Source organism: Solanum pennellii, chromosome 12, assembly GCF_001406875.1.
Source record: "Solanum pennellii chromosome 12, SPENNV200".
Taxonomy (NCBI): Eukaryota; Viridiplantae; Streptophyta; class Magnoliopsida; order Solanales; family Solanaceae; genus Solanum; species Solanum pennellii.
This window is the reverse complement of record NC_028648.1, coordinates 82,349,143-82,377,021: the sequence shown is the minus strand read 5'-3', so window position 1 is coordinate 82,377,021 and position 27,879 is coordinate 82,349,143. Positions and strand designations below refer to the sequence as shown.

General features: G+C 31.1%; 6 protein-coding genes across 7 annotated transcripts; 2 read left to right on the top strand and 4 right to left on the bottom strand.

The window, feature by feature from the left end:
• The first annotated feature begins 2,367 nt into the window (after positions 1-2,367).
• On the top strand, positions 2,368-9,547 carry LOC107007278 (probable serine/threonine-protein kinase DDB_G0272254). 2 transcript variants are annotated; one of them, XM_027913330.1, is made up of 13 exons: positions 2,368-3,679; positions 4,089-4,500; positions 4,596-5,238; positions 5,574-5,614; positions 5,938-6,006; positions 6,895-6,995; positions 7,118-7,196; positions 7,380-7,478; positions 7,605-7,673; positions 7,793-7,842; positions 7,927-8,008; positions 8,299-8,403; positions 8,993-9,547. In XM_027913330.1, the coding sequence occupies exons 1-13, from the start codon at positions 3,246-3,248 to the stop codon at positions 8,993-8,995; spliced, it is 2,187 nt and encodes a 728-aa protein (XP_027769131.1). In that variant the 5' UTR covers positions 2,368-3,245; the 3' UTR covers positions 8,996-9,547. The 2 variants fall into 2 exon arrangements, with proteins under 2 accessions (XP_027769131.1, XP_015061320.1); XM_015205834.2 differs by having other exon boundaries at positions 2,370-3,679; positions 8,309-8,403.
• A 244-nt stretch (positions 9,548-9,791) lies between these two features.
• LOC107005479 (huntingtin-interacting protein K) lies at positions 9,792-12,225 on the bottom strand. Its single transcript, XM_015204078.2, has 4 exons — positions 12,022-12,225; positions 11,870-11,925; positions 10,153-10,219; positions 9,792-10,072 (listed from the first exon to the last, which is right to left on the bottom strand). The coding sequence occupies exons 1-4, from the start codon at positions 12,148-12,150 to the stop codon at positions 9,992-9,994; spliced, it is 333 nt and encodes a 110-aa protein (XP_015059564.1). The 5' UTR covers positions 12,151-12,225; the 3' UTR covers positions 9,792-9,991.
• Positions 12,226-13,106: 881 nt separating this feature from the next.
• Positions 13,107-16,839, bottom strand: LOC107006591 (probable pectinesterase 67). Its single transcript, XM_015205106.2, has 5 exons — positions 16,548-16,839; positions 15,589-15,751; positions 14,897-15,106; positions 14,157-14,404; positions 13,107-13,476 (listed from the first exon to the last, which is right to left on the bottom strand). The coding sequence occupies exons 1-5, from the start codon at positions 16,799-16,801 to the stop codon at positions 13,323-13,325; spliced, it is 1,029 nt and encodes a 342-aa protein (XP_015060592.1). The 5' UTR covers positions 16,802-16,839; the 3' UTR covers positions 13,107-13,322.
• Positions 16,840-18,112: 1,273 nt separating this feature from the next.
• Positions 18,113-19,690, top strand: LOC107006590 (DELLA protein RGL1-like). The gene has a single exon (XM_015205105.1). It carries the CDS (start codon positions 18,113-18,115, stop codon positions 19,688-19,690), a length of 1,578 nt encoding a protein of 525 aa, XP_015060591.1.
• Positions 19,691-20,097: 407 nt separating this feature from the next.
• Positions 20,098-21,379, bottom strand: LOC107006944 (cell wall / vacuolar inhibitor of fructosidase 1-like). Its single transcript, XM_015205448.2, has 2 exons — positions 21,083-21,379; positions 20,098-20,308 (listed from the first exon to the last, which is right to left on the bottom strand). Exons 1-2 carry the CDS (start codon positions 21,377-21,379, stop codon positions 20,099-20,101), a joined length of 507 nt encoding a protein of 168 aa, XP_015060934.1. The 3' UTR covers position 20,098.
• Positions 21,380-21,937: 558 nt separating this feature from the next.
• On the bottom strand, positions 21,938-23,758 carry LOC107005280 (cell wall / vacuolar inhibitor of fructosidase 1-like). Its single transcript, XM_015203831.1, has 2 exons — positions 23,355-23,758; positions 21,938-22,448 (listed from the first exon to the last, which is right to left on the bottom strand). The coding sequence occupies exons 1-2, from the start codon at positions 23,649-23,651 to the stop codon at positions 22,230-22,232; spliced, it is 516 nt and encodes a 171-aa protein (XP_015059317.1). The 5' UTR covers positions 23,652-23,758; the 3' UTR covers positions 21,938-22,229.
• Between the last annotated feature and the right edge of the window lie 4,121 nt (positions 23,759-27,879).

Here is a 27,879-nt window from a genome sequence, read left to right as displayed (position 1 = left end):
GTATTAAGTTTTGTATCAAGTTTATAATATTGTTGAATATTAATATCCATAATAAAATTACATACTTTTTGTTTTAATTTGTATATTTAGTGTTGAATATATTGTATATGAAAGAATGTTGTAAGTTTGTATGAAATGCTACATCTAGTTTATTACATTATAAATGTATAAACAATGTATGAACTGTGTATGATTATATTGTAAAGTGTGTTTAATTTTGATTTTATTTGTCAATAGTATAGTACATGAAATTTGTATGATTTATATATCAGTTGAGTTTTTAGTATTGTATATTATAATTATATATGAATATTGTATGATTTAATATTGTATGATTTGTGAATTATAATTGGATTACAACAAAGTATGATTTTTGATAAATAATGATGTATTAATGTTGTATGATTTTGTGTATAAAATAATTACTATATTTCACTATAGGAATGTATGCATTAATGTATTAACTTTGTATGCTATGTGTATGAAATGCTATATTGTCTATTACAATATCAGTGTATGAATAATGTATTAGTGTTGTATGTCGTATATTTTTTACTATTATTAAAAGTATTAAAGCTGTATATTTTATGTTCTGATTTTGATGTATGAATTAATGTAGTGGTACTGTTTGAGTAGTAGTTTATAGTTTAAAAATCATAAATTATTTTTTTTAAAAAAAATTAAATATGTATTAATATTGTATGCATTGTGTATGAACTGATGTACAATTTTTGTATGCTTTGTGTATGAATTGAATTGAATGTCCATTTAACATACCAGTATATATATGATTTTATATGACATTATATAGTATGATAAATGTATTAATTTAATTTACCAATTTTATAGGAGAAGAAGATACAAATACATTTGTCTTCATGTATTAACATGAATGTGTTTGCGGATCTGTTGACCTTCCTAGGTCAAGACAAGTTTCAACAATTCTTACAAGAAACACCGTTTGAATTTTTTTATGATTTGCATGACATAAAAATTCAATGTCAGATGTTATGACATATATTTATTCTTGAAACTAAAAATGACAGGGATGACATGTTTGTTATGAATGTAAATGGTACAAAGTTACATCTTGGGTTAAAAGAATTTGTTGCTGTAACCGGTCTAAAATGTGGACCAATTTCTGATTTTGTATCTGTACCTATCAAAATAATTCATACAAACTTCATACACATTTAATATATCATTCACTGACATATACACTATTTCAATTAAACAAAAAGAATATAGTTTCTATACAAAATTAATACAAAATATATATTATAATTTCAACAGAAACATATATTGTAAGTTTAACAAAATATAGATTTTCATACACAATTAATACAAGTTTCTTATAAATTTCATACACAATTAATACAATTTTCATACTTCACCAGTACACAGAATTATATCTTCTTACTTTTTGAATATTATCTGAGCAGGTTTTACCATTAAATACAAATTTTATATAATTTTCAGACATTATTCATACATTTGTAATACTTCACCTGTACAAAGAATTATATCTAATTATTATTTGTCTAGTTAATAAATGTACGTTTTACTATTTTATTCACAAATCAACTAACACGCGAATCTTCAATTTAATTACAACTCAAACACATTTATATTTACTTATCGTTTTTCAAAATGCCATACGTAACTTGATTGTTTATCCAAAAAAAGAACATACAAACTATATTTTAGATCTAACAATAATAAAAAAAAAATCGAACACTTTTATACATGTACAAAACAATAAATATAATTAAAACCAACAATTCATAATTAAAACAACAAATCGTAACAAAAATCAATATGATGAATTCCACTTTCCACCATGTTTTATTAATATCGACACATTGTTCTCCATCAAATCAAATCAAATTGTTTTCAACGCCAAAATTTATTCAACTACTAATAAAAAATGAAAATAAAATCTGCAAATCTCAAAAAGATTGTGAAATTTTGGAAAACAAAATGACATGTACGTTCATGCCAATTTGGTAGAGCTTTTCAAGGAATTAAATCAAAAATTAATATCATTTAAACTAATTTGAGAGAATTAAGGCAACTAACTAATCTAAAAAAATTTAAAATCCCTTAAAACGTGCTAATTTATTAACAGTAATTAATAATTATATTTAATTTATTTAATAAAAGATCCCATTTTCCATTATTAATTTGTCCGTTTTTTAAATTTATTTTTTATTTTAACAACTCTTTTTAATAATTTAAAATTAACATTATATATTTTTTTAAAATACTATAACTTGAGATATTAAATGTTATACAATGAAATTCAAACTCTAGTGCTATAACTTGAGAATATTACTATAAAAAATGCTATATACCTAATTTACACAAAAAAAAAAAACACACCCCAAAAAGAGCAAATCCGCTATATCTGTAGTACAAAGAAAGAGAGATGAAAAGGGTCATTTCTTGAGCTCAAAGGGTGTCCATTTTTGTGCATTTTTTCAGCTAAAAATGGACTAAAAAATTTGCAGATTTTGAGTGTTTTTATAAATATATATATAGAAAGACATATATATATATAATGGTTTTTTCTTAGTGCAATTTGTCATAGATCCATATATAGAAAGTAAGAAGTTGAGAAAAAAAAAAGTTGATTTTTTTTAGCACACTGATTTTGTAGATATTAATTTTCTTATGGCTATGTAGAAGCAGATAGTATATAGTGGGGTGGGGTATCAAGATTATTGGTCATAAGAGAGAGAGAGTGAGAAATGGATGAAGAAAAAGGTGGATTCTTGAAGTTAAAGGGTGCTCATTTATCTTCATTTTTTTTGTCCATTTAACAAAATTGTAACTTCTAAAATTTGCATATGTTGATGAATTAGTGATAGATCCATAGATAGAAGGTGTTAATAAAGTGGTAGAGTTGAAAAAGGTGGAATCTTGAACTCAAAGGGGGAAGTAGCCATTTTCTTTTGTTCATTTGCAGATATTGATTTGTAGAGAGAGCTGATTAGTGTCTTTCGGAAATAGCCTCTCTATCTTGGAGGGATAGTGATAAGGTTTGCGTACGCTTAACCCTCCCTGAACCTCGGGTTTGTTTTTGTTGTTGTTGATATGTAGAGAGAGAGCTGAAAAAGGTGGAGTCTTGAACTCAAAAGGGTAGTTATTTTCTTTATTTTTCAGCAAGAAATGCATTCCATAGTGGGGTTTCAGTGATAAAGTCAAACTGGTGAAGAGGGGTTTTGATCAATCTTGAAATTGAAATGGATAGTAGAAAAGCAGAATCAGCAGGACAAGGACCAACACCACCAGCTGAGGAGCTGCTTAAGAAGATTCAAGAATTGGAGGCAGGACATGCTCAATTGAAACATGAGATGTCTAAACTTATGATGTGTGATGATCATAGAACACAAAGACAAAGGTCACATTCTATATCACCACAGAGACCGCCTCGTATTCGAGCTGGTGGTGGATTTGATGGTGGTTCTGCTGCTGTGTGGAAGAGGGGGTCAATTTCCTTCCGACATTCGTCGCCATTGCAAAGAGAGAGTAGTAGTAAGGGTGAGGGAGATGGTAGTGGTATTGGTGGAGGAGGTCCTGCTGCAGTGAAATTTACTGATAGACAGTATTTGAATATATTACAATCAATGGGACAAGCAGTTCATATACTTGATCTCAATGGTCAAATAATTTATTGGTCAGTAATTGAAATGTATATCCTATCCTTTTGCATTTCTGCTTTTCCTTTTGTTTGTTAGGACTTGTGTGATAGAGATCGAGCTTGTGAGTTTGAGTTTATTTTTAAGTTGGCTAGTCCATGGTTGTAGTGATGAACACTGAGAGGTCATTTGGTAGCTGGTTAACAATTATGCACGTATCAGTTATACATGCATTAGTTATGCGAGTTTCTGTATTGCAAACCAAATGTAGTATTCCTTATCCAGAAATTAATACATGAATAAGTTTCCTCTTTACTAGCTACCAAATGACCCCTAAAAACTTTGTGCAGATAGGTAAGACCATTTTATTTGGCCTCAGTTTGACTTCAATTGGTGTTTGTTAAAATTATCAATAATAGGAGTGTAATATGAGCCGTTGTTGCACAGGAATCGAACTGCTGAAAAACTATATGGTTATTCTGCTGCAGAAGCTCTTGGAAATGATCTCATTGAACTCTTGACAGATGTTCGGGATCATGATGCTGCTAATAACATTGTACACAGAGTGATCAGGGGTGAGAGTTGGACTGGACAGTTTCCAGTTAAAAATAAGCAAGGGGAAAGATTCCTAGTCGTTGCTACCGATACCCCTTTTTATGATGATGATGGTACTTTGCTTGGTGTTATTTGTATATCAAGTGATATGAGGCCTTTCCAAGAATCAGGGCTTATGTCTATGGGAGTAAAGCAGTTGGAAGCTGATACAAGATTTAGAGCCAGAACCCTTACTTCTTCTAAACTTGGACTTGATCCCCAGCAGCCCCTGCAAGCTGCCATTGCCTCCAAAATTTCTAATTTGGTTAGTAATGTCTTTGTTTGGGTAGTTGTCTGGTTTTCTTTTGCTTTCTTTATGTTCTCTTACTGTCTTCTTTATGTTTTCTTACGTCATAATAGGCCTCAAAAGTGAGCAATAAGGTTAAGTCAAAAATAAAGACAGGAGAGAGCAGCATGTTTCGTGAAGGCGGAAGTGGAGATAGTCATTATTCTGACCATGCATTTTCTGATGCTGCTCTCTCAGATCACAGGGAGGATGCAAATTCAAGTGGAGCGAGTACGCCTAGGGGAGATGTTCACCCTTCTCCTTTTGGAGTATTCTCTAATCTTGTAAAAGTGGAGCATTCTGGGGATGAGATTGAGGGAAAACAAGGCATTTCTAAGATTATCACCTCAAAGGCAGAGGCGTGGATGGCGAAGAAAAGCTTATCATGGCCATGGAAAGGCAATGAGCGAGAAGCGTCAGAGTCAAGAAATACACGATCTGTGTGGCCTTGGTTAAACAATGACCAAGACAATGAGTTAAATCACATTAACAGTTCTAATACAGTTAAACCAGAAAATCAGGTTACTGAAACATACCGGACAACCACTAATGAAGCTCCAGGATCCTGGTCTTCATTTAATATTAACAGCACAAGCAGTGTTAGTAGCTATGGAAGCACCAGCAGTGGTGCTGTTAACAAGGTGGACATGGATACTGACTGCCTGGATTACGAAATCTTGTGGGAGGACTTGACTATCGGAGAACAGATTGGAGAAGGTACGCGGAATATCTTTTACAGGTGAAATTATAAAAAACAAGTCTAGTTAGTTATTCCAATCTTGATCATAGAATCTTTCGGTAACCGAAAAGGATGTAATTTACTTTCATTTTCTATTTTTCAGACATTATATATGCTTATGTTGTGTATAATAATCAGAAGTTAGTAGTCAACTGCACTTGAACCTTTGTATATCTTTTCTGAAGCTAACACATGAATTCTGCAACGAATTATCTGTACCAGCTCTATAGCTATGATAATCTTATGTATTTGACAGTTGTTATCACCTTTACTTTTTCATTTCTCACTTTCTCTTTTATCTGTGTTTCTCTAGGTTCTTGTGGAACTGTTTATCATGGGCTGTGGTATGGATCAGTAAGTTCTTTGCCTCTTCTGTTCATTAAACTTCCTGGAGACAGAATGTTCTGAAGTATTTATTCGTCAAGTATCATCAAGCATTTGTGAGTTATCATTTACTCCGGGAGCTTATGCTTATAGACTGTAACACAGTAAATAAAACTGCCTTCTCGGCCCTATCATAATCGTATGCATGATATCAAAGTCGAAAATTTCTCTAAGCCAGTATTGGAGTTGTATATTACTTGAGGTTCCTCAACACCGTTTGTAATCAACACTTGAAATTTAGATCTACTTGAGCTGGTTTCTCCTTTGTACATAATGGTGTCTTTGCCATGCAGGATGTCGCTGTTAAAGTATTCACCAAGCAAGAATATTCTGATGAAGTGATATATTCCTTCAAACAAGAGGTCAGTCTGTTTGTCATAAATCTGTCATGAAATGCTTTATCTTTTTTTTTCCCTAATTGAATGTTGTTTTTTCTAAAGGACTTTAAACTATATGGTAGTCATAATGCCGGTCTTCCCTCATTTTTCATAGAAATTGCCACAATATTGCTTTAGCCTTTAATGAGGTCTGTGAACCAAGGTCGAAAATTCACCAGCAATGTATGCTCTTCTACACTGCGACTTCTCTCAAAAATTGAACTTTCTAATGTAAGACATCCCAGTTAATGCAGGACCAATGTGAAGAGTAATCCGCAAATGATGAGAATTAAATGTGTCTAAAGCAAAATACTACCATTCTGTTTGTTAGGAACTATCACAATAGGATTCACTTCATGTGACTATCTGACTTTCTACATGAATGGGTGATTAAAATTATAAAAATGCTAATACTGAATCAACATCCTTCACCCCTGCCTTTATGCGCCCCATCACTTTTCAAGTCCTATGTACTTAAACAAGGAACAAGGATCGAGAACTTCTTGTCTTGGAATTCGTTTCTTGCTTGAGTCTTGGTTCTCTGGAAATCATAATCCAGACATCCTTTGGTTCTGAAGCTATCTTTTGTTTTCTGTTAATTTGATCAACTTCTGCTTGGAGTCCCTCCGGTTACTCCCAAATAGGCAAATACTATCTGATTTTGTACAGGAGATCAATTTCCAAAGAAAATAGTTCTACAATGAAATGACTCATCCATAGTATGTCTTGGAAAATGTTTGTGCTTGATATTAGTACATGGAGACTTGAGCATAATGCTTTTTTTTGCTTTCTTATTCAGCTATAGTTACTAACATTATGCTAGGACCAGAAGCGTCTCTGACAGGCCTTGTGCTTTATTTTTTTTTTTTGAAGATCTCCCTTATGAAAAGACTTCGACATCCAAATATTCTTCTATTCATGGGTGCTGTTACTTCACCGCAACGCCTCTGCATTGTCACAGAATTCCTGCCACGGTAAATCCTTTTCCGTCTTCATGCTGAATAACCTGTTCAATTTGTTTTGCGCCTATTCCTTGCGACTGTATCAGTATTTTCGTGTGCGACTGATAAACCATTTCACCTTTTCCATATTACAGGGGAAGTTTGTTCAGGCTATTACAGAGGAATGCATCCAAATTAGAATGGAGACGACGAATCCACATGGCTTTAGACGTAGTAAGTTCTTAGGAGATCTGTTTACCTGTTATATTAGCTATTACCAAGAATAACATCCACTATTTTTACTGGATCATCAATTCTTTCTATTAGTTATATAATAACTTTTATCTGAGATATTTGGAGTTATCAAGGTTACTCTTTTGCGCTACCTACCATGTTCCATTTCTCTGCTTCTTTCAGGCTCGTGGCATGAATTATCTTCATCATCTTACCCCTCCTATAGTTCATCGCGACTTGAAGTCTTCAAATCTTCTTGTGGACAAGAACTGGACTGTTAAGGTTTGGCTTCAGTTCATTTGACTGTCATTCTTCTCTGTATTATCAAGTCTTCTGAATGTCCAATTGTCTATTTCTAAAGAGCTTTTAATATGTTGAAAAGAATTCTCACCATGCAAATATTGCTAGGTTGGGGACTTTGGTCTGTCACGTCTTAAATATGAAACATATCTAGCAACAAAGACGGGTAAAGGAACGGTATTCAGCTTGAACTCAGGATCTATCTTTCTTACTCTATTAGTATGAGCTATTCAAATTCAACTGTGGTGTTGGAACTTCATGTGAGTATCTGAGTTTCTTACATTATTCGCATGCAGCCTCAATGGATGGCTCCGGAAGTTCTTCGCAATGAACCTTCAGATGAGAAGTATGCCAACTATGAGATATATGCACTTAAAGCAGATTTCTAAATATTTTAAAGATATTGATCCTTCTTTGAATGTGCCTTTAGGTCTGATGTATACAGTTTTGGAGTGATACTATGGGAACTCGCCACGGAGAAAATCCCTTGGGATAACCTCAACACAATGCAGGTATTTTCTTCTAACTAAAATCTCACATGGACAACAGTCCATAAAATTCAGTTATCTGGCTCAAGTTGGTGAAGAGCCCCCCCCCCTCTTCCCCCCTCCTCCCTCCGACACTCGTCAGTCCTAACGTATAAGAAAAGTAAGGAGATAATGGTCAAACACACTTGAAGTATCACATGTTTCGAGTTCTTACCTGAACTTTAGGTGTGTTATTGACTATCAACTCAAAAATAAAAGATAATAGTGGATTACTTTTCATCATATAGTGGTAAAATAAGAACAACTTCTTGGAGTTGATTGCAGGTGATTGGAGCTGTAGGATTCATGAATCAGCGGCTAGATATCCCAAAGGATGTTCATCCACAATTGGCGTCTATTATCGAGAGTTGTTGGCTCAGGTTTGCATCTTAATTCTTTTTGCCATCATAATTTGTTCTGTTGAAGCAAATAGCCTTAGGAGGAAGACATTGTCATGTCAAAAACACGTCATGAGTTATTCTTATTATCATTTGGAACTTCCAAGGCCTATTGCCTTTGAATTCATATTTGTTCCGAAGTTACGATGGACTTGTCTTCAGCAAACCAGACTGAGATGACCTCGAAATATTTTCATAACTTCCTTAAGAAATCTGAGAGAAATTAAAGTAGATGTTAATGGACAATATGTGACCTGGACAAAATAATATCTTTAAGAGTGAAGCCTTTTTAGGAAAAGGATGTTGGAGTTCAGTGCATCTTTTTGACTAGTGACTAGTAAAGTATCATCGGCTAACTTTGATTCCGTTGTTCCGCCTCCCGAGCAGACTGCAATTGCAAAGCATCTGCCCTGACAACCATTTTGCTTTGAATCACATTAGTTTTACACGTCTTTTGAACCGAACTGTATAAATGCAGCGACATGACTCCAACTTGCTTAGGATTGAGGCCTACTCGTCGTTATTCTGAAATGAGCTGATATGCAACTTTTTTATGTTTTGTCCAATACAGTGAGCCACAATCTCGTCCTTCATTCCAAGAGTTGGTGGAAAAACTTAAGGATCTACAGAGACAGTACGTTATTCAGGCACAGGCAGCACGTAGCACTGCAGGAGATAGCTGCCAGAAGGAACAGTAAGCACAACTAGTGGACGTATGTGGTTGAGTTTCATCTGATGATTGCTAACTGTTCAAGATTTTATGGCTGTCTCATGAAAGTTGGTCGGTCAGAGCTCACAAACAGCTTGTGTTGTCGGATTCTACATTCCGAGGCTAAATGTTAGGTTTGCAGTTAATTCATTACAAAGAAATCTGATGAAGAAAACGAAGCTCCCTTTATTCGAGTCAAGTTGGTAATAGTCATTTACTGCCCTACGTGAGTCTTGACATGATTCTTGTTCGATGAATTCACAGTTTGCATTGGTTTGTTATCTTGTATGAAGTGAATTCGTCTTCAAATCGTTGTGGGTTTTATAAGGTTACAACATTCAAATATTTGTATATTGAATGAGAAATTTGCATCCCAGGTGGTATGTTTCAAGTCTTATAAGTTATTTTCATCTTGTACTGTTGCTCCTTTATATGCAATTTTGAGTTTGAAGTTTAACTGGGGTTGACTCACGTCCACGAAATAACTATTCCACGAGATACCTGCTATCTTTTATGAGCACATACATTCGATGACTCGGCCAGACCAACTTTTGCTAATGAAGATGGACAGAAATCACTTATGGGTCATTTGGTTTGAAGACAAGTTATGTACGTATTAGTACTGCATAAATCATTTCGTAATCCAAAACTTGCTCATCAATCATGTCTAATTTTTCACTCTGATAATATCAATTACCAATATAATTGAAAAAAAGTGTCAACAGATCAAAGTTACATATATAGCATGAACATTTAGTAGTCACTTTGCTAGAACATTTCAGAATCAATGAAAAAGATCCCCGACACTGTTCATATAGCCGACCCCAATTTGTTTGAGACTGAGGCGTTGTAGTTACTGTACTAGTTGAGCAAATGCCTTACTGCAGCTACAGCATCACCTTTATGCTCTCTCAAAGTCCTTTCAGCAACCTTCTTGTCCACCTATTCCGCAGTCGTAACAACATAAGAAATTTATAATAAACCAACAGAAACAATGCGCGTAGATGTAAGAGGAAACCGACCTCTAGTTCGTTTGCAATTATATCAATATCAGCAGCATTAATCTTAACAGCAGCTAGTTCTTTCTCCCTGTAATAGACACAAAGTTGTCGATGTCATCTTACGTATAAAGGACTGTGAAACATCACAAGAAGCATAGGACATTATCAAAACAGGAAAAATACACTGAAAGAGGTCTAAGAGCTATGTACACACATTGACAGGTAATATTGACGCTAATATGAATGTAAAATAGTGGTTGTTAGGTGTGGTTTTCTTTTTTCTTTTGCCAATCCAAGAGGCATGCACTATCGTTTTCCATTTCAATATCGTATTTGAAATCAATGAACTCATATTCACTGTTTTGTTGATTTTCATGATTGAATAGCTCTTCATTTCCCTTCGATGCACGTAAACTAAGCATGTGAAGACATGCCAACCAATTCAATTATTTAATTTGGATACACTGAAAGTCCCTTGCACACATTAACTAAGTTCCATGTATCTGAAAACTTGTGGGCTTCAAACTCATTTCATAATCAGATAAGGTTACACAAATTGGAGTTTACAAGCAATGCTTCCCGAATTTCTGGTAATGATTTGAAAGCTAAAGAAATGCAACTCCACATTAGCAATCAATCAAAACACTCAACTTTCTTGACACAACAAATTGAAGTAATTGTTCGGTACACACACCTTTCACATAAACAAACAAGAATCATGGATAAGATCAACAAAAGAGATTTATCAGTAACGACAATCATATAAATATAATCAGACACTTTATTTCAAGAATCTCTTTTGTACAATAATATACCCCGTGTGATCCCACAATTGGGGCCTAGGGAGGTGGTGTGTACTTAGTCTTACCCTCTACTTTGTGGTAGAGAGAGAGTTCCCGATAGACCCAAACAATTTTCTTTAGTATTTACGATTTATGGAAACAAGTCTGAAATGTCTTTGAAAAATTATAAAATGTATATTACTCTATCATAATGTCTATGTACGTAATCTTATTAAAAAAATGAGGAAATAACATCTGAATTCACTTTTGAAGTTTCGATGATTTGACTTTCGTATTCTAAACCCTGTCACTCCTTCTGAGTGGCAGGGAGTATTTAAAAGTCAAATCCATCCATCAACTTTCCAACTACCAAGACTTAAAAAACCAAAAAGAAAAAGACCAGAATTCGACTTCCTTCAATGCAACAAGTAAAGCGACAGCCTAATTTGTAAGTGCATCAATTTCTTAATTCTTTTTAGTAAGAATTTACATGGTTTTACACAAGATTAAAAGTAATATAAAAACGAATTTGTATCGGCAACAACAACTACATGTTCAGGGGAGGGGAGGGTGTACGAAGACCTCTAAGGTATAGAGAACTGTTTCCGCTAGATCTTTAGCTCAAGAAATAACTATTCAACTCCCCAAATAGCAATACTATAGCTTCCTTGTCCTCGATTAAGTTCAACAATAAAGAAGAACAGCAAAGTCATCTAGCTTGAATATCAGCTTCCTTTATATGAAGTAATTACACCATAGACTAATTTTCGAAGCATCATTTTTTACCTTTTTTATAAAACAAAATCACATTTTTAGAAGCTGCATATATAACAAAACTATTATAACTAATAAATTCTTATAGTTACAAAAATATTTGAAAGAAATAATCTATTTCCAACTAATCAATCAGTAATACCATCCAAAACATTCAAATTCACAAGCAAAAGTTCACAAACCTCAGTCTCATAGCTTGAAGATCAGCTTCCTTAGATGCATAAATTGAAGCCATAGCCTAAAATACACAATTTTTCAGCATTAAACTACAAAAAAAAAACTGAAGCAAATTCAAAATTGCATAGATTCATCTGAAATATGGATAAAACAGTACCGTTTGAACACGAGAGGAATCAAGCTGACGATCTTCGACATGGTCAGTGAGCTTATCTAGAGCTTTGCTTTGCTGCTGCAAGTCCTTTGAGTCTACCACCATCTCAAGCGCTTCGTCTCCGGCCTCCATTGTTGCTTTCTCTCTGAGCTCCGATTCCGATTCAGTTTCAGAGAATTTTTACCAAATTGTGAAGAGTTAATTGGAGCCCTAAAAGAATTTTGTTTATTGACTTGGGCCTGATTTGGGTATTGGGCTTGGGGAAAGATTTGCACAAATAGGATCATTTAAGGGATCTTTCACGTATAGTCACTCAAAAATAGCCTAATTACTCTCCATAACTATAGTTTGATAATTATCAATTCGTAGCTACATGTTATAGGGAGAAGAGAAGCGATAGAGACTGGGAGAGAGAGGATAGAGGAGAGAGGCGAGAGAAAGGGCAAAAAGTGGGAGAGATGAATTATTTATGTATATCGATTAGATAATTGTATATTATACATATGTATTTGTATATATGGCAAGCGAGATTGGGAAAGAGAGAAGAGAGGAGAGCGAGGTTGGGAGAGGGAGGAGAGAGGCGAGTGAGAGAGGGCACAGAGTGGGAGAGAGGTGAATTGTATATATAAGTCGATTAGATAATTGTATATTTCGGCAAATTATACATATACAAAATGTGGCTAATTATATAAACTCGAAGTCAACCCACGTAATTAATGTATAATGTTAGTTGTGAGTGATAATTATAGCAAATTATAGCTATGATGAATAATTAAGTAATATAAGTTTGTTTAACTACGTAATTTTCCCATCATTGAGATTCGCACAAATATGACCATTTAAGTTCGATGTTTAAATTTTGTCTCATTTAACTAATCATGCAATAATAACACTTGACAGATCATAACTTTTTTGTGAAAGTTATTTTTTTTCATAAGTTACATTATACAGATTATTATTCTAATGCATTTCGAGTAACTATACTAAACCTTAAATAGTTATAATGGTTTAAAAGCGCGATATATACCTCGTGGTTGTAAATTATTTTGTTCATAAGGTATGATGGACTTACACTATGACAAGTTATATTGAAATGACAAAAATTGCATGTGTTTGCTCAAAAATATTCACAACTTTTGAAACAACAATAGAATATATTATTGGTATTTCAATCTAAGCTAAAAGTGTTTAGCCAGAGGCATCATAAAAATACAATTAAGAGATGCACTTCATGGCTAAAATATACTATAATAATATATATATAGTTCTAATTAATGTTCATATAATATATGGTTTAAATTTAATTAAATCCATGCTGGAAGCCATTGTTTGCCTTGGATAAATTCAATAGAGTTGAATGCCATGGCTTCTTTGTCATTGAGTTGTTTTGACCATGTGGCACGAGTTTCTATGGCTGACCCTGGTCCATGGCACTTGTACTCACCATGATATAAATTCCTGCACCAAATATCGAATTTAGTCGAATTCAGAATTTAAATTTCACGTCAAAGCAATTTTTTTGAACTTTTATGTTACAAAGATAGATACTTCTCTCGTGTCAAAGGTATTCAACCATTTTTTTTCATGTTATAAAAAGATAGTATGATTTTCTGGCAAACTTAATTCAATTGATCTAACCCCTTGAAACAAGTTGGTTCCGCCCCTAAACCTAGTAAATCGACCTATTATGATCCTACGAATCAAATATATTTTGGTATGATGTACCAACACCTGCTCTTATATATATTTCATGAATACGCTTATAAATATAAGTAAATTGAATATCGACCATAAAGTGAGAGAATCTATAATAAGAAAGAAATTAGAGACTGATCAAGTCATTAAACCTGGTTATAATTTTGATTGCAAGCAAAGTACTCGAGGAGCCTCTACATTAGCAAGTCATGATAAATTATGTACGTCGTTGACAAGTATCTAAATCTGTTTCATGATTGTAAGTTTATTAATCTGATCCAAAATCTCGATTTCAATGGTTGTAGACTCAGAGTTACAGTAACTTCATCAATATACCTAGTGTAATCTCTTATCTATACCGTTCATTTTCGACAGACTCTGGATCAACTCAAAGTAAAGCATAACAAAATCAAGTACGAAAAGACGGAGAAAAGTTGTCTTACTTTGTTGATCCTGGAGAGCTCCAATTGGTCCATCCTTGAGGTACAATTGTCTTAGAAAAATAAGTTTTTGCAAAAATAACCCTTGAATAAGCCCCAATAGCTCTTCCCAAATACACACCTCCAATTCCATACACTTTTCCTTCAACAAACACAAATCCACTATTTTCTTTGTCACTATATCTACTTTGTGCTGTTATTGAACCACGAATATCAACCCTTCTATCTGCAACTACAAATATCTCACAATTCTACAAAAAAAAAAAAAAAAATCGAAATTCATCGAGTATCAGAATTTTATTACCTTATTCCTCAAACTCTAAAACAAAGACATTGATACAACGTAACAAGCATCATTTATCACGATTATATTTTCAACTTCTGGACGTTGATAGTGAAAGTTATAACCCTTTTAGCAATTAGCACTATCAAGTCATCTGAAAGAAAATATATAGCGAATTATCAATTATGACATGTTGCAATACATTGATCATGTAAAATTTATTCACTAAATAGTGTATTTTAACTTGTTGTAACTGGTCGTCCATTCATAAAAAGTAAAACCAATAACCTAGAAATGAACGAAAGTTAAGTTATATACACTAACAATACAACCATCTTTCTTTCATATTATCAGTATAACATAAATTTACCTGAATCAACTCATATAAATAACCTGATTATATATATATCTATATGAATCAATACTATAGTTTATATCGATGCATAAAAATTAAACTCACTTGATATAAGGATTGACCACTTCCAAAAATGAAGTCTAGTGAACCTTGAATGTAACAATCCTCATAATAATGTCTTCCTTTATTGTCAAAAAGTGTGTTGTGAGTACTCAAAAATGTACAATGGTAAAAAGCAACTTTATCTGCTCCCACCAATGCTGCTACTGATGTTTGGTTTGGTGAGGTTGAAGTTACACCATCAAGTGCTTGATTCTACCAAATAAAATTTTGAAAAATCATAATATAAAATAATATTAGAAAAAAAAAACTTTTATAATATATGTCAATGGAACTATATATGTATATTCTAATTTTAAATGACTAAATTTATGAATTCTGAAATATATATTTCTTATGATATGAAAGTCATTTTTCAAAAAAGAAATATTTATTTGATGGTAATATAGTATGAAATTATATCTACCTAAAAGGAACAAAAACACATACTTAAAAATGTTAAATGTGTTAAAGTCTATTTGCTAAGTTTTTATCGGAGAAAGTGTAGAATTATCTTTTTGTGATCTTATAGTCATAGGTTCGAATCGTAAAAGCAGTTATTAATGTTTGTATTGAGATAAATTATCTGTATCACATCTTTAGGATGTAGCGATTCTTTGAATCTGTGTGAACGCGATATATTATATTGATGCTAATTAAAGAATATTTTATGGAGATAATATTAGAAAATTATGAACCTTGAAACTTATGCCAAATGCAACAAAATTAGGAGCTTCAACTTTGAAAGTAGCAGATTTGGTTGTATCAATGGAACTCTCTGACCATACAATTGATGTTCTTCCTTTTCCATTGCCTCTCATAAATATGTAGGACTTTTTTGGTGGTACATTCACTTTTTCTCTGCAAAATAATAAATAAAATAATTTTTTAAGTTTTTTATAATTAAAAGAAAAATTATTTGAAAATTTAAATTCGATGAATTCAGTTTTTCTATCTACAATATAGAGAGGTAATGAACTTATAAATATTTGTGATTCGTGTATGTATGTTGCAATTTTGTCTACGAGGGAGTGGCCTAACGATCAATAATAAAGTGGGTAAAAATTAAGCAAAGATTCATAAAATGCGGTGATTTCTTTTCATCTACATAAAGCTGATTTGAAAGAGTAATTATCGATATGTGTTGGTGAATAGATGAACATGTGGCCATTGAGTAACGACCTGGTCCAACTGTTAAAGCATTGTCTGTTTATGGCTCTAGGCTGTAGATTTATCCCTTGGGTATTAGTCCAACGCACATGAACAATCGATTATGAGCTCATTCTTAAATGATCCCAACTTTCTATTTTTTTATTTCGATATGTAGATTCACCTAAAGTGTAATATGCTCCCGCGCGTCACACTTGCCTTTCATCATGGATGTCACACATTGACATAGTTTCAAGTACTCAATAAAATAGTAGAAGTGATGTCTAAGTACGTTACCTGGGTCGAATATCATGATTATCAAAATAGAAAAGTAAATATATCACGTATAAATAATCACTTTTCAGTCTGTAATTAAAAAACTAGCCATTATTCAGGAGTTTCATCAAATTCAATGACCTAAGTTAAATTCAATGATAATTTAAAACTTCAGGACAATGATTATTTTTCTGAGATTGAATCGAATCGAAAAAACTAACCAATCAAGTACCTGTATGTCCCTTTTCTAACGTGGATAATGACCCAATTGGAATTCCCATTTGGAACTGAATTAATTGCTGCTTGAATAGATTTAAAATCCCCTTGTCCATTAATATCCACTATAATTGTACGATTAGTGCTAATTTTTTGTGTTAATACATGAGAATCAATCACATTTTTCACAGATAAACCATGAACAAAATCCAAGAATATTACATAATTAACTAGGAAAATGACAAAAAATAATGTAATACTGATATTCATGTTGAAGAATTTTTAAAGAAAGATAACAACATATTTGTTTTTTTTTTTTTTGTATAAATGATTTGTAAGATAGTTAGAAGTTTGCTAATTTAACCCAACAAATTAGTGGTAAAACTTAATTTTATCTTTCTATGTTGGAGGACTTCCAAGGACTCTTTTGTGGTTGAGAAAAGAATTAATTAATTTATATATATTGTTATTAGTTGGTTAGTTAGCTAGTTAAACGTTGTTTGTTTTACTATATGTTGCTTTATTTGATTTGCACATTTTGTTATTTCACTGTGATTTTTTCTTGCTATCATGCTTCAAATAGTGGGTAGATTGGTCACGGGGGACGAATTTAGGGTGTCGAGTTCATTTGAATTCTCATTAGGGTAAAAGATTAGTTCGTAGTCAAGCGCAACATGAATTAGGATAAAAGGCTAGTCGGTGGTCAAACACAATCAAAATTAGGATAGAAGGTTTGTCGATTGTCGAGCTTGACCAGAATTAAGTTATAAGGCTAGTTGGTGGTCAAGCACGACATGAATTAGGGTAAAAAGCTAGTCGGTAGTCAAGCACAACCGAAATTAGGATAGAAGATTTGTCGGTAATCGAGCTTGAGCAGAATTAGGATATAAGGCTAGTTGGTAGTCGAGCACAATCTAGTTTTTCTTCTCATATTATTACTATTACTCCTGTTATCTTATCCTTTAATTGCATATTTATTTTATTTTGTTGTTGTTACTGTTCTTTTCTACATAATACTTTTGCACTTTCGTATTTCCTTTTCAAATCTAGCGTATAACGTCAAATTCCACTTGTTCGATTACAACATGTATATTGTTGTTTAGGTGTGTCTAGATAAAAATGCTCAACCAAGCGAATCTAGAAAACGCTTTCTCTACTTTCAGATGAACGTTTATGTATACTCTACCCTCTGCTTACCCCGTTTTTTTTGTTTTGTTATTTTCTCAGGTAAAACAATGAAATTTCCACATCTTGATGTTGCACTAGATGAATCAGATCATCATTTCATCAAACCAAACCAATCCAGAAAAGGAAAAAAAATGTTCAATCCTTTATACATTTGGCCTAATCAGGCTTCATCTTCTTATCGATATAGCAAAAGCTTAATACATCGAACTAGAATCCTACACATAAACCAGTAACTAACAATATCTATTGATATCATCGACCTGAACTTAGTACTACTTGATTTGTCCATTTTCGAAAATTGAAAACATCGATTATAGATTATACCAAAGTTTCAATAATTATAAAATCATACGTAAAATTGTTATCAATTCTTCGAAATTGACTCAAACTAATATGGAAAAATCAATCATCTGGCCGTTTTACGAGGCAGAAGAAAAAACAAATAGTATGCAAGAACAAAACGAACAATATTCTGTTAAATTAGATGATTGGGATTTCGACGTTGTAGATAAAACAACAACTATTCTTTATATTAAAGAAACAACAGACGATAACAAAAGAGCGAATAATTCATTGATTTCTTCGCTCAACATATTGAAAGACTTTGGAAATGGATTTAGAAAACTGAAAGGGCAAAAGATTGATGTTGTTCAAATTAGTGAAAATGAATGCACACCAAGTGTTTGTAAATTGTCCACTGAGGAAATTCTTCGATTTGGCGGACAAAAGTTTATTCAACGTATTGAATTTGATCATACATTTGTCAACTCATTGTGTAGTCTTTCGGAGGAAGAGTCTAGAAGTGTAATGCTCGTTGAACGACTACTTGCTTCTGCAGAGAAAGTCGGGGAGAAGGTTTATGATATCGCGATTGATCTTTTAAATGAATGCGATAAGTTGAGTTACAAAACAGGGCACCCTGTTGAGAGATTGGTGTACTATTTCTCTCGTGCTCTACGTGAACGAGTTGATATTGAAACGGGGAAGAATTGCACGAAAGGCTTAGGGATACGTAGAATGAGAGATCTTCAGGAGACGTTAAGGAGTATAAACGCGTGCACGATTGCAGTTCAGGACATGCCAATGTGTGAAGTGGTGAAATTTTCTGGAATACAAGCTATACTGGAAAATGTAGAGAGCTCGAAAAAGATTCATATAGTTGATCTCGAGATCAAAATGGGAGTGCAATGGACAATCCTAATGCAAGCATTCGCAACTCAATGCAGTAACCTTGAATATCTTAAGGTTACTGCATTGATAGATGTTCAATCAAGGACTAACGTCGAGGAGACAGGTAAACGACTAATGAGTTTTGCTAAGTCCTTACACTTTCCGTTATGTTTCAAGATAGTTATGGTGGAAGATATCTTTGATCTAAAGCGAGAAGACTTAGACATCGATCCTGAGGAATCCCTTGCAGTTTACTCGCAATTTTTACTCTCTAATATGATAACACATCAAGATAGACTCGATTTCTTGATGGGATTCATCAAAGGTTTGAATCCTCGTGTAATGATTGTTGCAGAGGTCGAGGCAAATCTTAACTCTCCTGTTTTTGTTAACCGTTTCATTGAAGCTCTATTCTATCACGGTGCTTACTTTGATTTGTTCGAGGATTGTATGAGAAACAACGAATCAACTAGGAACGCTATGGAAGAAGAAGTAATGTGGCATGGAATAAGGAACATTATCGCGAATGAGGGGGAGGAAAGGACAATGAGACATGTAACGATCGAGTTATGGAGAGAGTATTTCAAGCGATTTGGAATGGAGGAGATGAAAATGAGTGACTCGTCGTTGTACCAAGCTAAGACGGTGGTAGAAAAATTTACTGGTAAGAACTCTTTCACGCTCGAGATGAATGAAAATTTTGTTACAATTGGATGGAAAGGAACTCCTTTGAACTCCCTATCTGCATGGAAGTTCCACAAAAGAAGCACTTTTCATAGAGCTAATTACCTCACTCTTTGAATACGTTTCAGACAGATGTTTTGTTCGAACACTCAGATAATGTTATTTGATTCAAAATCAATAATTCATAGTGTTATTTTTCGAAATCATAATATGGATCTAATGGTTCAATCAAAACACAATTAAGAGTTTAAATGATGCTTAATGCTGATTTTCTTGTTTTACTTAATGCTAATCTTATAATTTAATAAGTTCTTAATTGTACCTTATCTACAAGATGAGGCTCAATTAAACAGACGAATTAAATGGTGACACGTTTCAACTATTCATTTATATGTCATATCATTTTCAAGAAAAAAAAAACATCACCAATCAATATAATTATAAATAATTATTAATATTGAGCTTATAAGCAACACAAATATTTCATAATTAATATATTATATTTATTAAGAGAGGCTTATTGATTCACAATAAATTTCTTATAATAGCTCTATTAATATCAGAAAGATTATGAACATCTATGTTTAATTTAGTAAGTGGTAAAGATTTAGACTTGAAATTATTTTCACATTCTTGTGCATCTCCAGAAGTACCTACCATTGCATCTTCTGCAAATTTTGGATTACCTTTTGTTAATGCTTCTATTGCTTCTGGTATACTTGCTGTTAAAATTACCTGTTTTGGAAATCATATAATAAAATAATCAACATCTGATATTCGAAAAAAAAATAACACATTTCTATATTTATAATATCAAGTACAGTTAATATTTTCTCTGTTACGTGAAACACCACTTATTTTGAGTCAGAATAAAGATTAAAATATTACGAAAGGGAGGTTATATTAAACAAGTAATGAACTATTTAATTAAACAGTTAATATTTTCTCTATTACGTGAAACACCGCTTATTTTGAGTCAGAATAAAGATAAAAATACTATGAAAGGGAGGTTGTATTAAACAAGTAATGAACTATTTAATTAAACAGTTAATATTTTCTCTATTACGTGAAACACCGCTTATTTTGAGTCAGAATAAAGATAAAAATACTATGAAAGGGAGGTAATATTAAACAAGTAATGAACTATTTAATTAACTTTTTTTTAATTAAAAGAATTAATAAGAAAATAGAATCACACAAACTCCGATGTTGAGGCAAAGAAAATGAGATAGAATTAATTGACATCCTTCGTCAAAAAATCACAATATTAGCAAGCATTTGAAATCCTCTCGACCTCTTTCTATATTTTCGTGCTTGTAATTAAAACGATAATACTTTCTCTTATTTGAACATAGCTAGCGTTACATATGTCATATAAAAAGTTGAAAATAACAAGTTCTGAAGAAGAAAAAGAACATATTTTAAACGGTCCAAAAAAGAAGAAAGATATTCGTTATATTATAATACGAGTTTAAAATAAAAAGTAAGATAGATAAATCGAAACGTTACCTTATATGAAAATGCACATTCCTTTAAGGGATGTATCCAAGCTTGAGGAGGATTAGAATGTCTAAGCTTTGAAATAATACTAAAAGCTTGATTAGCTTTAGATTTAATAGCATCAACCATAATTAATGCCAATGTTTTAATATCTCCTGCTTTTTCACTTCTTTTGTCTAATGAGAAAGTTTTCACACACAAATCATAATTTGGTGTATTTTTGCATGTTGTTTCCACTAGATTATTAATCCCATTTGTTACTAACACTAAAGTAAAAAACATCATTAGGAAAATTAATATCTTCATTTTCAACTAAATGAGGACTATTTTTTTTATAAATGGAGAAAATTGAAATGTGTTTTTCTAAGAGAATTTGTGCTTTATATAATGTATAAATGAACAGATTAAATCGAATTTGAACGATTTTAAGGTAAACTATCCATATAATTAAATATGGATAACAATGGATTTGGATCTGTACCATAAAATTGGTAAATGCTATATTTTATATATTAAAGATTTATGCCATATATATTTATCCCATAAATAATTTATACCATGTATTTATACAAATAATATGTAAAAATAAATTACTAGTTGGAAAGCAAGAAGTAGAAAGATATCAAATTAAATAAATTAAATCAAAGAGAGTATCAAAATATTTTTTCCTTTGTTAAGTTCTATGTCAAATCAAAATTAGATAAATAAATAAAATTAGAAAGACCATCAAAGTTATAATTACATAAATCTTTATGTTTAATATAAAGATAAAACTCAAATATATTTCTAATTTTCTTAAAATAAATATCAAATCAAATCAATATTAAAAATATCACAAATTTATTATATTAATAGAGACTTATCTAGAAGAGGACAAACATATATATTGGATAAGAGTATTACACTTGTACAAATATTGATGATACATTTTTCTTATAATAATTAAGAGGGGTCTTTACTCTTTACACATGTCACTAATTTATGAAATGAAAAAAAATACACACACAACATTTGGGGTAGGAAAAAGAAAAATGGACCACAGATTATAACGTGACGAATCGAATCCTTACTAGCAAGAATAAAATAATAATAATTCAGACAATCTATCAACTAAACTATCAAAATTTTTCGATATGTAAAATTATGACATGACATATTACAATAAATTTCTTACAATAGCTCTACCAACATCAGAAAGTTCATGAACATCTATATTTAATTTAGAAAGTGGTGAATATTTAATAGTTTTAGCTTTAAAATATTCTTCACATTCTTGTGCATCACCAGAAGAACCAACCATTCCATCTTCTGCAAATTTTGGATCACCTTTTGTTAATGCTTCTATTGCTTCTGGCATACTTGCTGTTAAAATTACCTGTTTTTAAAAACCATATAATAAAATTCAACATGTCATTAATTAATATAATTATCTTTTCTGTTTCACTATAATGTAGATGACATTATATTTTTATTATATGACACAATTTCTGATTAATTTTATCCTTAATACTATACTCTTAAAGCTAGCTAGCTACACATATTTAATGGTAGGTCTAAAACTAAAAAATCCAAAATAAAATTATAACCACATATTATATATACATGTATATATATGAGATTATTAAACTAGGTCCAAATTCAAAGTTTTATAAAGAAAGATTTTTTATGATTTGTAATTTAAATAAAATTGGATAGTTATGTGATTATAAATTATTCTATTATTAAAAAGAAAAATAAAATAAAATTAAAATGGACAACACATAAAAGTAAGAGAAGTGTGTTACGTAAAGGAAAAAGAATGTTTAACATCAAAGTTTCAAAAGTTTATTTTTCTAAAAATTTATATTAAGCCAAATTATGCCACACAAGCAAGAGCTTAAAAAGCAAAAAGAACATCATTTTCTATGTTTTTGTTTAATTTAATTAGACATTAATACTTAATATATATTTTTAAAAAAATAAAGTTCTTTTTAGTTAGATTTTTAGTTTAAGTAAAATTTTCACTAAAGAAGTAAGATAAACATAACTCCTTATTTAGAGTTGATATTTTTACTTAAAAAGATATGATAAACAAATTGAAATAGAGAAAAACTAAATAGCGCGATATTCACCATAATCGAAATTTTCACTAAGCAACAATAAGATAGGGTCAAAATTTTCAGTCCAAAAAAAGAAGTAAGACAAGCAAATTGAAACAGAAAAAATAAATATAAAATCCTAATTCATCGTAGTCAGATTTTTTTAGGATAAACAAATTGAAACGCGAACGAATAAACATTACCTTATATGAAAAGGCACAATTCTTCAAAGGATCTTTCCAAGCTTGAGGAGGATTAGAATGCCTAAGTTTTGAAATTGTATTAGCAGCTTGATTAGCTTTAGATTTAATAGCATCAATCATAATTAATGCTAATGTTGTAATATCTCCTGCTTTTTCACTTCTTTTGTCTAAAGACAAAGTTTTCACACACAAATTATAATTTGGTGTGTTCTTGCATGTTGTCTCTACTAGATTATTATTCCCACTTGTTACTAGCAACATAGCAAGAAACATTATTAGGAAAATCAAAATTTTCATTTTTTGATATTTTTTTGGGAAAATTTAAAACTAAAATGTGGATTTTCTTTTGTATGGAGTATAGTGTGTGTGTATGTGTTTTTTATATAGTAAATGGATGGATTCAATTGCGTGTTAATCATCTCTTGCTTTGTGTTTTCGGTGGGGTTTGTTTGGGCCTTGGGGGGTGGGGGGTGGGGTGGGGGGTTTAGTCTCTAGGGTAGTCAGGTTTAGGGACGGAATTAAAATTTTCGTTGAATTTGTTTTTCGAGGGTTTGTTTGGGCCTGGAGATAGTCTCTAGAGTAGTCAGCTCTAGGGACGAAATTAAAATTTTCATTAAGATTCATTCGAAACATGAAGTACATATATGAAGAAATCGAAGAGACTATATATTTTAATGTCGAATGAGGTTTAGAAAGAATTTCGAGATGCTTACTAGCTTCGCTCGCGACCATAATGCTATAAATACTTTTAAGAAAACTTTATACCATCACAATTTATGTTTGATGTTCAAATAAAATATTATCTAATTTATTATTGTTAGATATTATTTTTCACGTAACTTATAATTAATTGAATAAGTTTATTATCTTGAAATATTCTGAATATCTGCTTTATAAGTAGAAAGATTAATTTATATTTATAGCTAATATGTCTAACAATTCTTTTAAAAATGAAGCAATTTATTTAATGAGTTTGTTAAACGAAATTCAAAATTCTAAATCACTTTTTTTAAGGTATAAATTAAATCGAATTGAAATAAATTAAATTAATAAATAAACAGATAAATAATTAATTTAAATTTAGATAAAATATAATTTTATTGGGTAATTTTATCATCTCTAATGCTAATCATATCATTTATAATACAATTGAATGATTTAGTTTCTAACTAACAACCAAACAAGCCTTAAGATAATTAAATCATACTACTCATTAATTCTATGATTCTAATATGATAAGACTTTGGAACTACAAAATGTATACAAACCAAAAGGCATTATTGCACCTCCCTTTTTACACTTGGAAAAAGACAAAGCATGATTTGTGAGGCATCATATGAGCAATAATTTTTGGAAGTTTGTCAGCCTAAAAACGTAAACAATTATATGATATAAATAAATAAATAACGAATTAAATAAAATTAAATTTTTTTTAAAAAATAATGTGTATGTATATATATATATATATAACTTCAGATAAATTTTATATAATAAAAGAGAAAAATGAATAACTTTATAGTTATAATATATTTTTTAATTTAATGATAATATAGCCTAAAAGATAAATGTATATTTTAATATATAAATATCATTAAAATTGTAATGTTATTAATGTAGTTAACATTTATAACTTTTAGAGATAATGGTTCCTTTCATTATCCTTGTGAAAGTGGAATGCATCACTTTATTATGCCTTTCTCTTATCTCTTTCTTTTTGGGTTGATTCCTTGGAACCATTTGCATGATTGGTTTCTGGTTGGAGTTAGAGTATTAGTTACGATTTAATAATTTTAATTTAAATTTTATTGAATATGTATTTATTGTTATAATTAAAATTAATAATTTAATATTATAATTAGAATTTAAGATTTATAAAATTTAAATTCTGATTTTACCTGAAATGATTACTCTTTTTACTTGTTTGATTGGATGAAATTATTAGATTATTGAGTGGTGCAATATAAGTCTAGTGGTTGATAAAATTGCATAACATTATTGGTGTGCATTTCTTTGAGGGGAATCTAGAAGTCTAATTTTGAGATCGTTATAAAAAATTTTAACTTTATTTTTCTAGGCGATACATATATATTATCATTTGTTATGTATGAGTGTAGATGAATTATATATTTATTTATTCGACTATATTTAATTTAAATAATTGGACAAACGACTTTTTAGGTCATAAGTTCCTCTTAAGAAAAAGCATACATTTACCTTGGTGATATCATTTCATTATCTTATTTTACTTTCATGATATAATTTCATTATCTTGATGTTGTTGTGATACAATTATGAGTTAAAAGCATTTTGCACTATGCCTACTTTTTGACATTTTTGCACTATATCTTTTATTATATACTAATTAATTACTATGTTAGCCAAGTATGAATAATGGAATAAGATACGAGTATTCTTTATATTATGATTCAAATCTCATAGATATATCTTAACTAAACTAATGTCCTATTACTTTCTGAATTCATTTTTAAAATTTATTTTATACATCATATTTTGTTTACATGACATCAAAATATCTCCCACACCTCAACTCTGTGGTATTACAGAGTGTACCACATAAGTCAAAATCCGTATAAATTTATATATAAAATGAGTTTAGGGTAATAGAACCTTTATTTAGTTAAAGTGTGTATTTAAAATTTCAATCATAGTCTAAGGAGATACTTATGTCTTTTCCCTTCAAAACATATATATTCTTTCATTTATAATTAAAAATCTCAGATTTAAATTATTTTTACAATAAAAAGCAACATTTAGAGAGCGTCATTATCCAAAATGAATTTTATAATATATGCGATTCAAATTTAATTTAACTTCAATATCAAAGCCAGAAATTCTATATATTTTTTCATATCAAAGCCAGAAATTCTATATATTTTTTAAAAATACACCAATGTATCACTAGTGTCCTTTTCATGATTATAAAACACAAATAAATAACAATAGTCTGTTTTCTTTACCCCACAGCCATGTGATGAGAGCTGCGCAATTTGTCTAAAAACTAATCGAAATCACAATATAAATATAGAATATCAAACAAAAATAATTTAATATACGATCATCTTTCGTTCACGTAGAATTTAAAAAAGGATCGCATTCCAAAGTCGATATTTATGTTGTATATAAGGGCCCACATAAGTGAGGGACAACAGAAAATAGGACAAGTGGACACATATTATCCACCTAAGTGATTGAATCAGCATTTCTAGCAACATCCACTACAAATAACTATTTGATTTGACGTTTTTCGCGCCGAATCTATTTTAAAGCTTAATTAATTTAAATTTTAAAAAATTGTTATAAAAAACGTTAAACTTAACGATTTCATTTTTAAATCTTGAATTCAAGATACATGGTTAAGAATAAAATATCTTAGATCGCTACTCGTTAACTATCATAAGCATAACTTGTGTTAATAAGAGGGTAGAACGCGCAACATGATGCACTAAAACTTTTGTTATGTACGAGATTTGAAGAAGGACCGAATCACAATGGTCTATTTTTGTAGTATCTAAGTTTTCGATTTTAATGGTCCAACAAGTATGAGTATTCATGAATTGTGGGCTTCTTTGTTCAATTGGGCTGTGAATTGTTTTTGGGCTTCAACAAACATAGCCCACTAAACTTATTCTGGGCCAGTCAGTACTTATTCTTTAGTAAGTAATTATAAATGGGCTTGAGATTCTTGTTCTTTAATAAATGATGAAGTATCGGTCCGTCTCATTAGCCGAAGAAGACCCTGGTCAATCCATGTAGATTATTTGACGAACGTCAATAGTGGAGATATCGTAAATTAGTTCACAGCTTTATATCGTGATAACCCTCTATCTTTTTATAGTGTTGTGCCAATTTTTATCTCGTTTGAACGATTGTTTACCATCAAATCCGTTGATTTGCAATATCACCCCGTTCCGTAAGTTAGCGTGAAATATAATTCTTAAAGTACTCGAGAGACTCAAATATAGTCACACCTTTATATCGTGATAACCCTCTATCTTTTTATTAGTGTTGTGCCAACTTTTATCTAGTTTGAACGATTGTTGACCATCAAATCCGTTGATTTGCAATATCACCCCGTCCCATAAGTTAGCGTGAAATATAATTCTTAAAGTACTCGAGAGACTCAAATATAGTCAATTAAGAAGACGAACCATTTTTGGGACCATCATTGAAAAAGTATATTTACATTGCATAAGGATTTACAAGTTTATTCATTTTGGAGCTTTTTCAGATATGCGATGTCTGATGTTTCATATAGCTAATATTCGAATACACATATAAGACTGAAGTTCCGTCATTTTTGTGTTGAACTATTTTTCTCCAAACGTAGTTAAAAAATATAAATATATATTAAATAGCAGTATACAAATAAAATATTCATAAATGTTTTAGGAAATATAAATATCTACCTTGTGGAGCTTTATATTATACATTAATTAAAAGATAAGAATATGCTCTATTTTTTTTAATATTATATTTTTAATCTTATTTTCACTTCATCTTTTTG

Excerpts from the sequence above, each read along its gene's own strand:
- LOC107007278 (XM_015205834.2), top strand. The coding sequence starts at position 3,246 with ATGGATAGTAGAAAAGCAGAATCAGCAGGACAAGGACCAACACCACCA. Across the intron at positions 7,479-7,604 it reads ACAAGAACTGGACTGTTAAG|GTTGGGGACTTTGGTCTGTC; the intron begins GTTTGGCTTCAG and ends AAATATTGCTAG. Across the intron at positions 7,843-7,926 it reads AATGAACCTTCAGATGAGAA|GTCTGATGTATACAGTTTTG; the intron begins GTATGCCAACTA and ends ATGTGCCTTTAG.
- LOC107006944 (XM_015205448.2), bottom strand. The coding sequence starts at position 21,379 with ATGAAGATATTAATTTTCCTAATGATGTTTTTTACTTTAGTGTTAGTA. Across the intron at positions 20,309-21,082 it reads AATGTGCATTTTCATATAAG|GTAATTTTAACAGCAAGTAT; the intron begins GTAACGTTTCGA and ends TTTCCAAAACAG.
- LOC107005479 (XM_015204078.2), bottom strand. The coding sequence starts at position 12,150 with ATGGAGGCCGGAGACGAAGCGCTTGAGATGGTGGTAGACTCAAAGGAC. Across the intron at positions 11,926-12,021 it reads ATTCCTCTCGTGTTCAAACG|GCTATGGCTTCAATTTATGC; the intron begins GTACTGTTTTAT and ends TGTGTATTTTAG. Across the intron at positions 10,073-10,152 it reads TAATTGCAAACGAACTAGAG|GTGGACAAGAAGGTTGCTGA; the intron begins GTCGGTTTCCTC and ends ACTGCGGAATAG.
- LOC107006591 (XM_015205106.2), bottom strand. The coding sequence starts at position 16,801 with ATGAATATCAGTATTACATTATTTTTTGTCATTTTCCTAGTTAATTAT. Across the intron at positions 15,752-16,547 it reads GTTAGAAAAGGGACATACAG|AGAAAAAGTGAATGTACCAC; the intron begins GTACTTGATTGG and ends ATTATTTTGCAG. Across the intron at positions 15,107-15,588 it reads CATTTGGCATAAGTTTCAAG|AATCAAGCACTTGATGGTGT; the intron begins GTTCATAATTTT and ends TTTATTTGGTAG.
- LOC107006590 (XM_015205105.1), top strand. The coding sequence starts at position 18,113 with ATGGAAAAATCAATCATCTGGCCGTTTTACGAGGCAGAAGAAAAAACA.
- LOC107005280 (XM_015203831.1), bottom strand. The coding sequence starts at position 23,651 with ATGAAAATTTTGATTTTCCTAATAATGTTTCTTGCTATGTTGCTAGTA. Across the intron at positions 22,449-23,354 it reads ATTGTGCCTTTTCATATAAG|GTAATTTTAACAGCAAGTAT; the intron begins GTAATGTTTATT and ends TTTTAAAAACAG.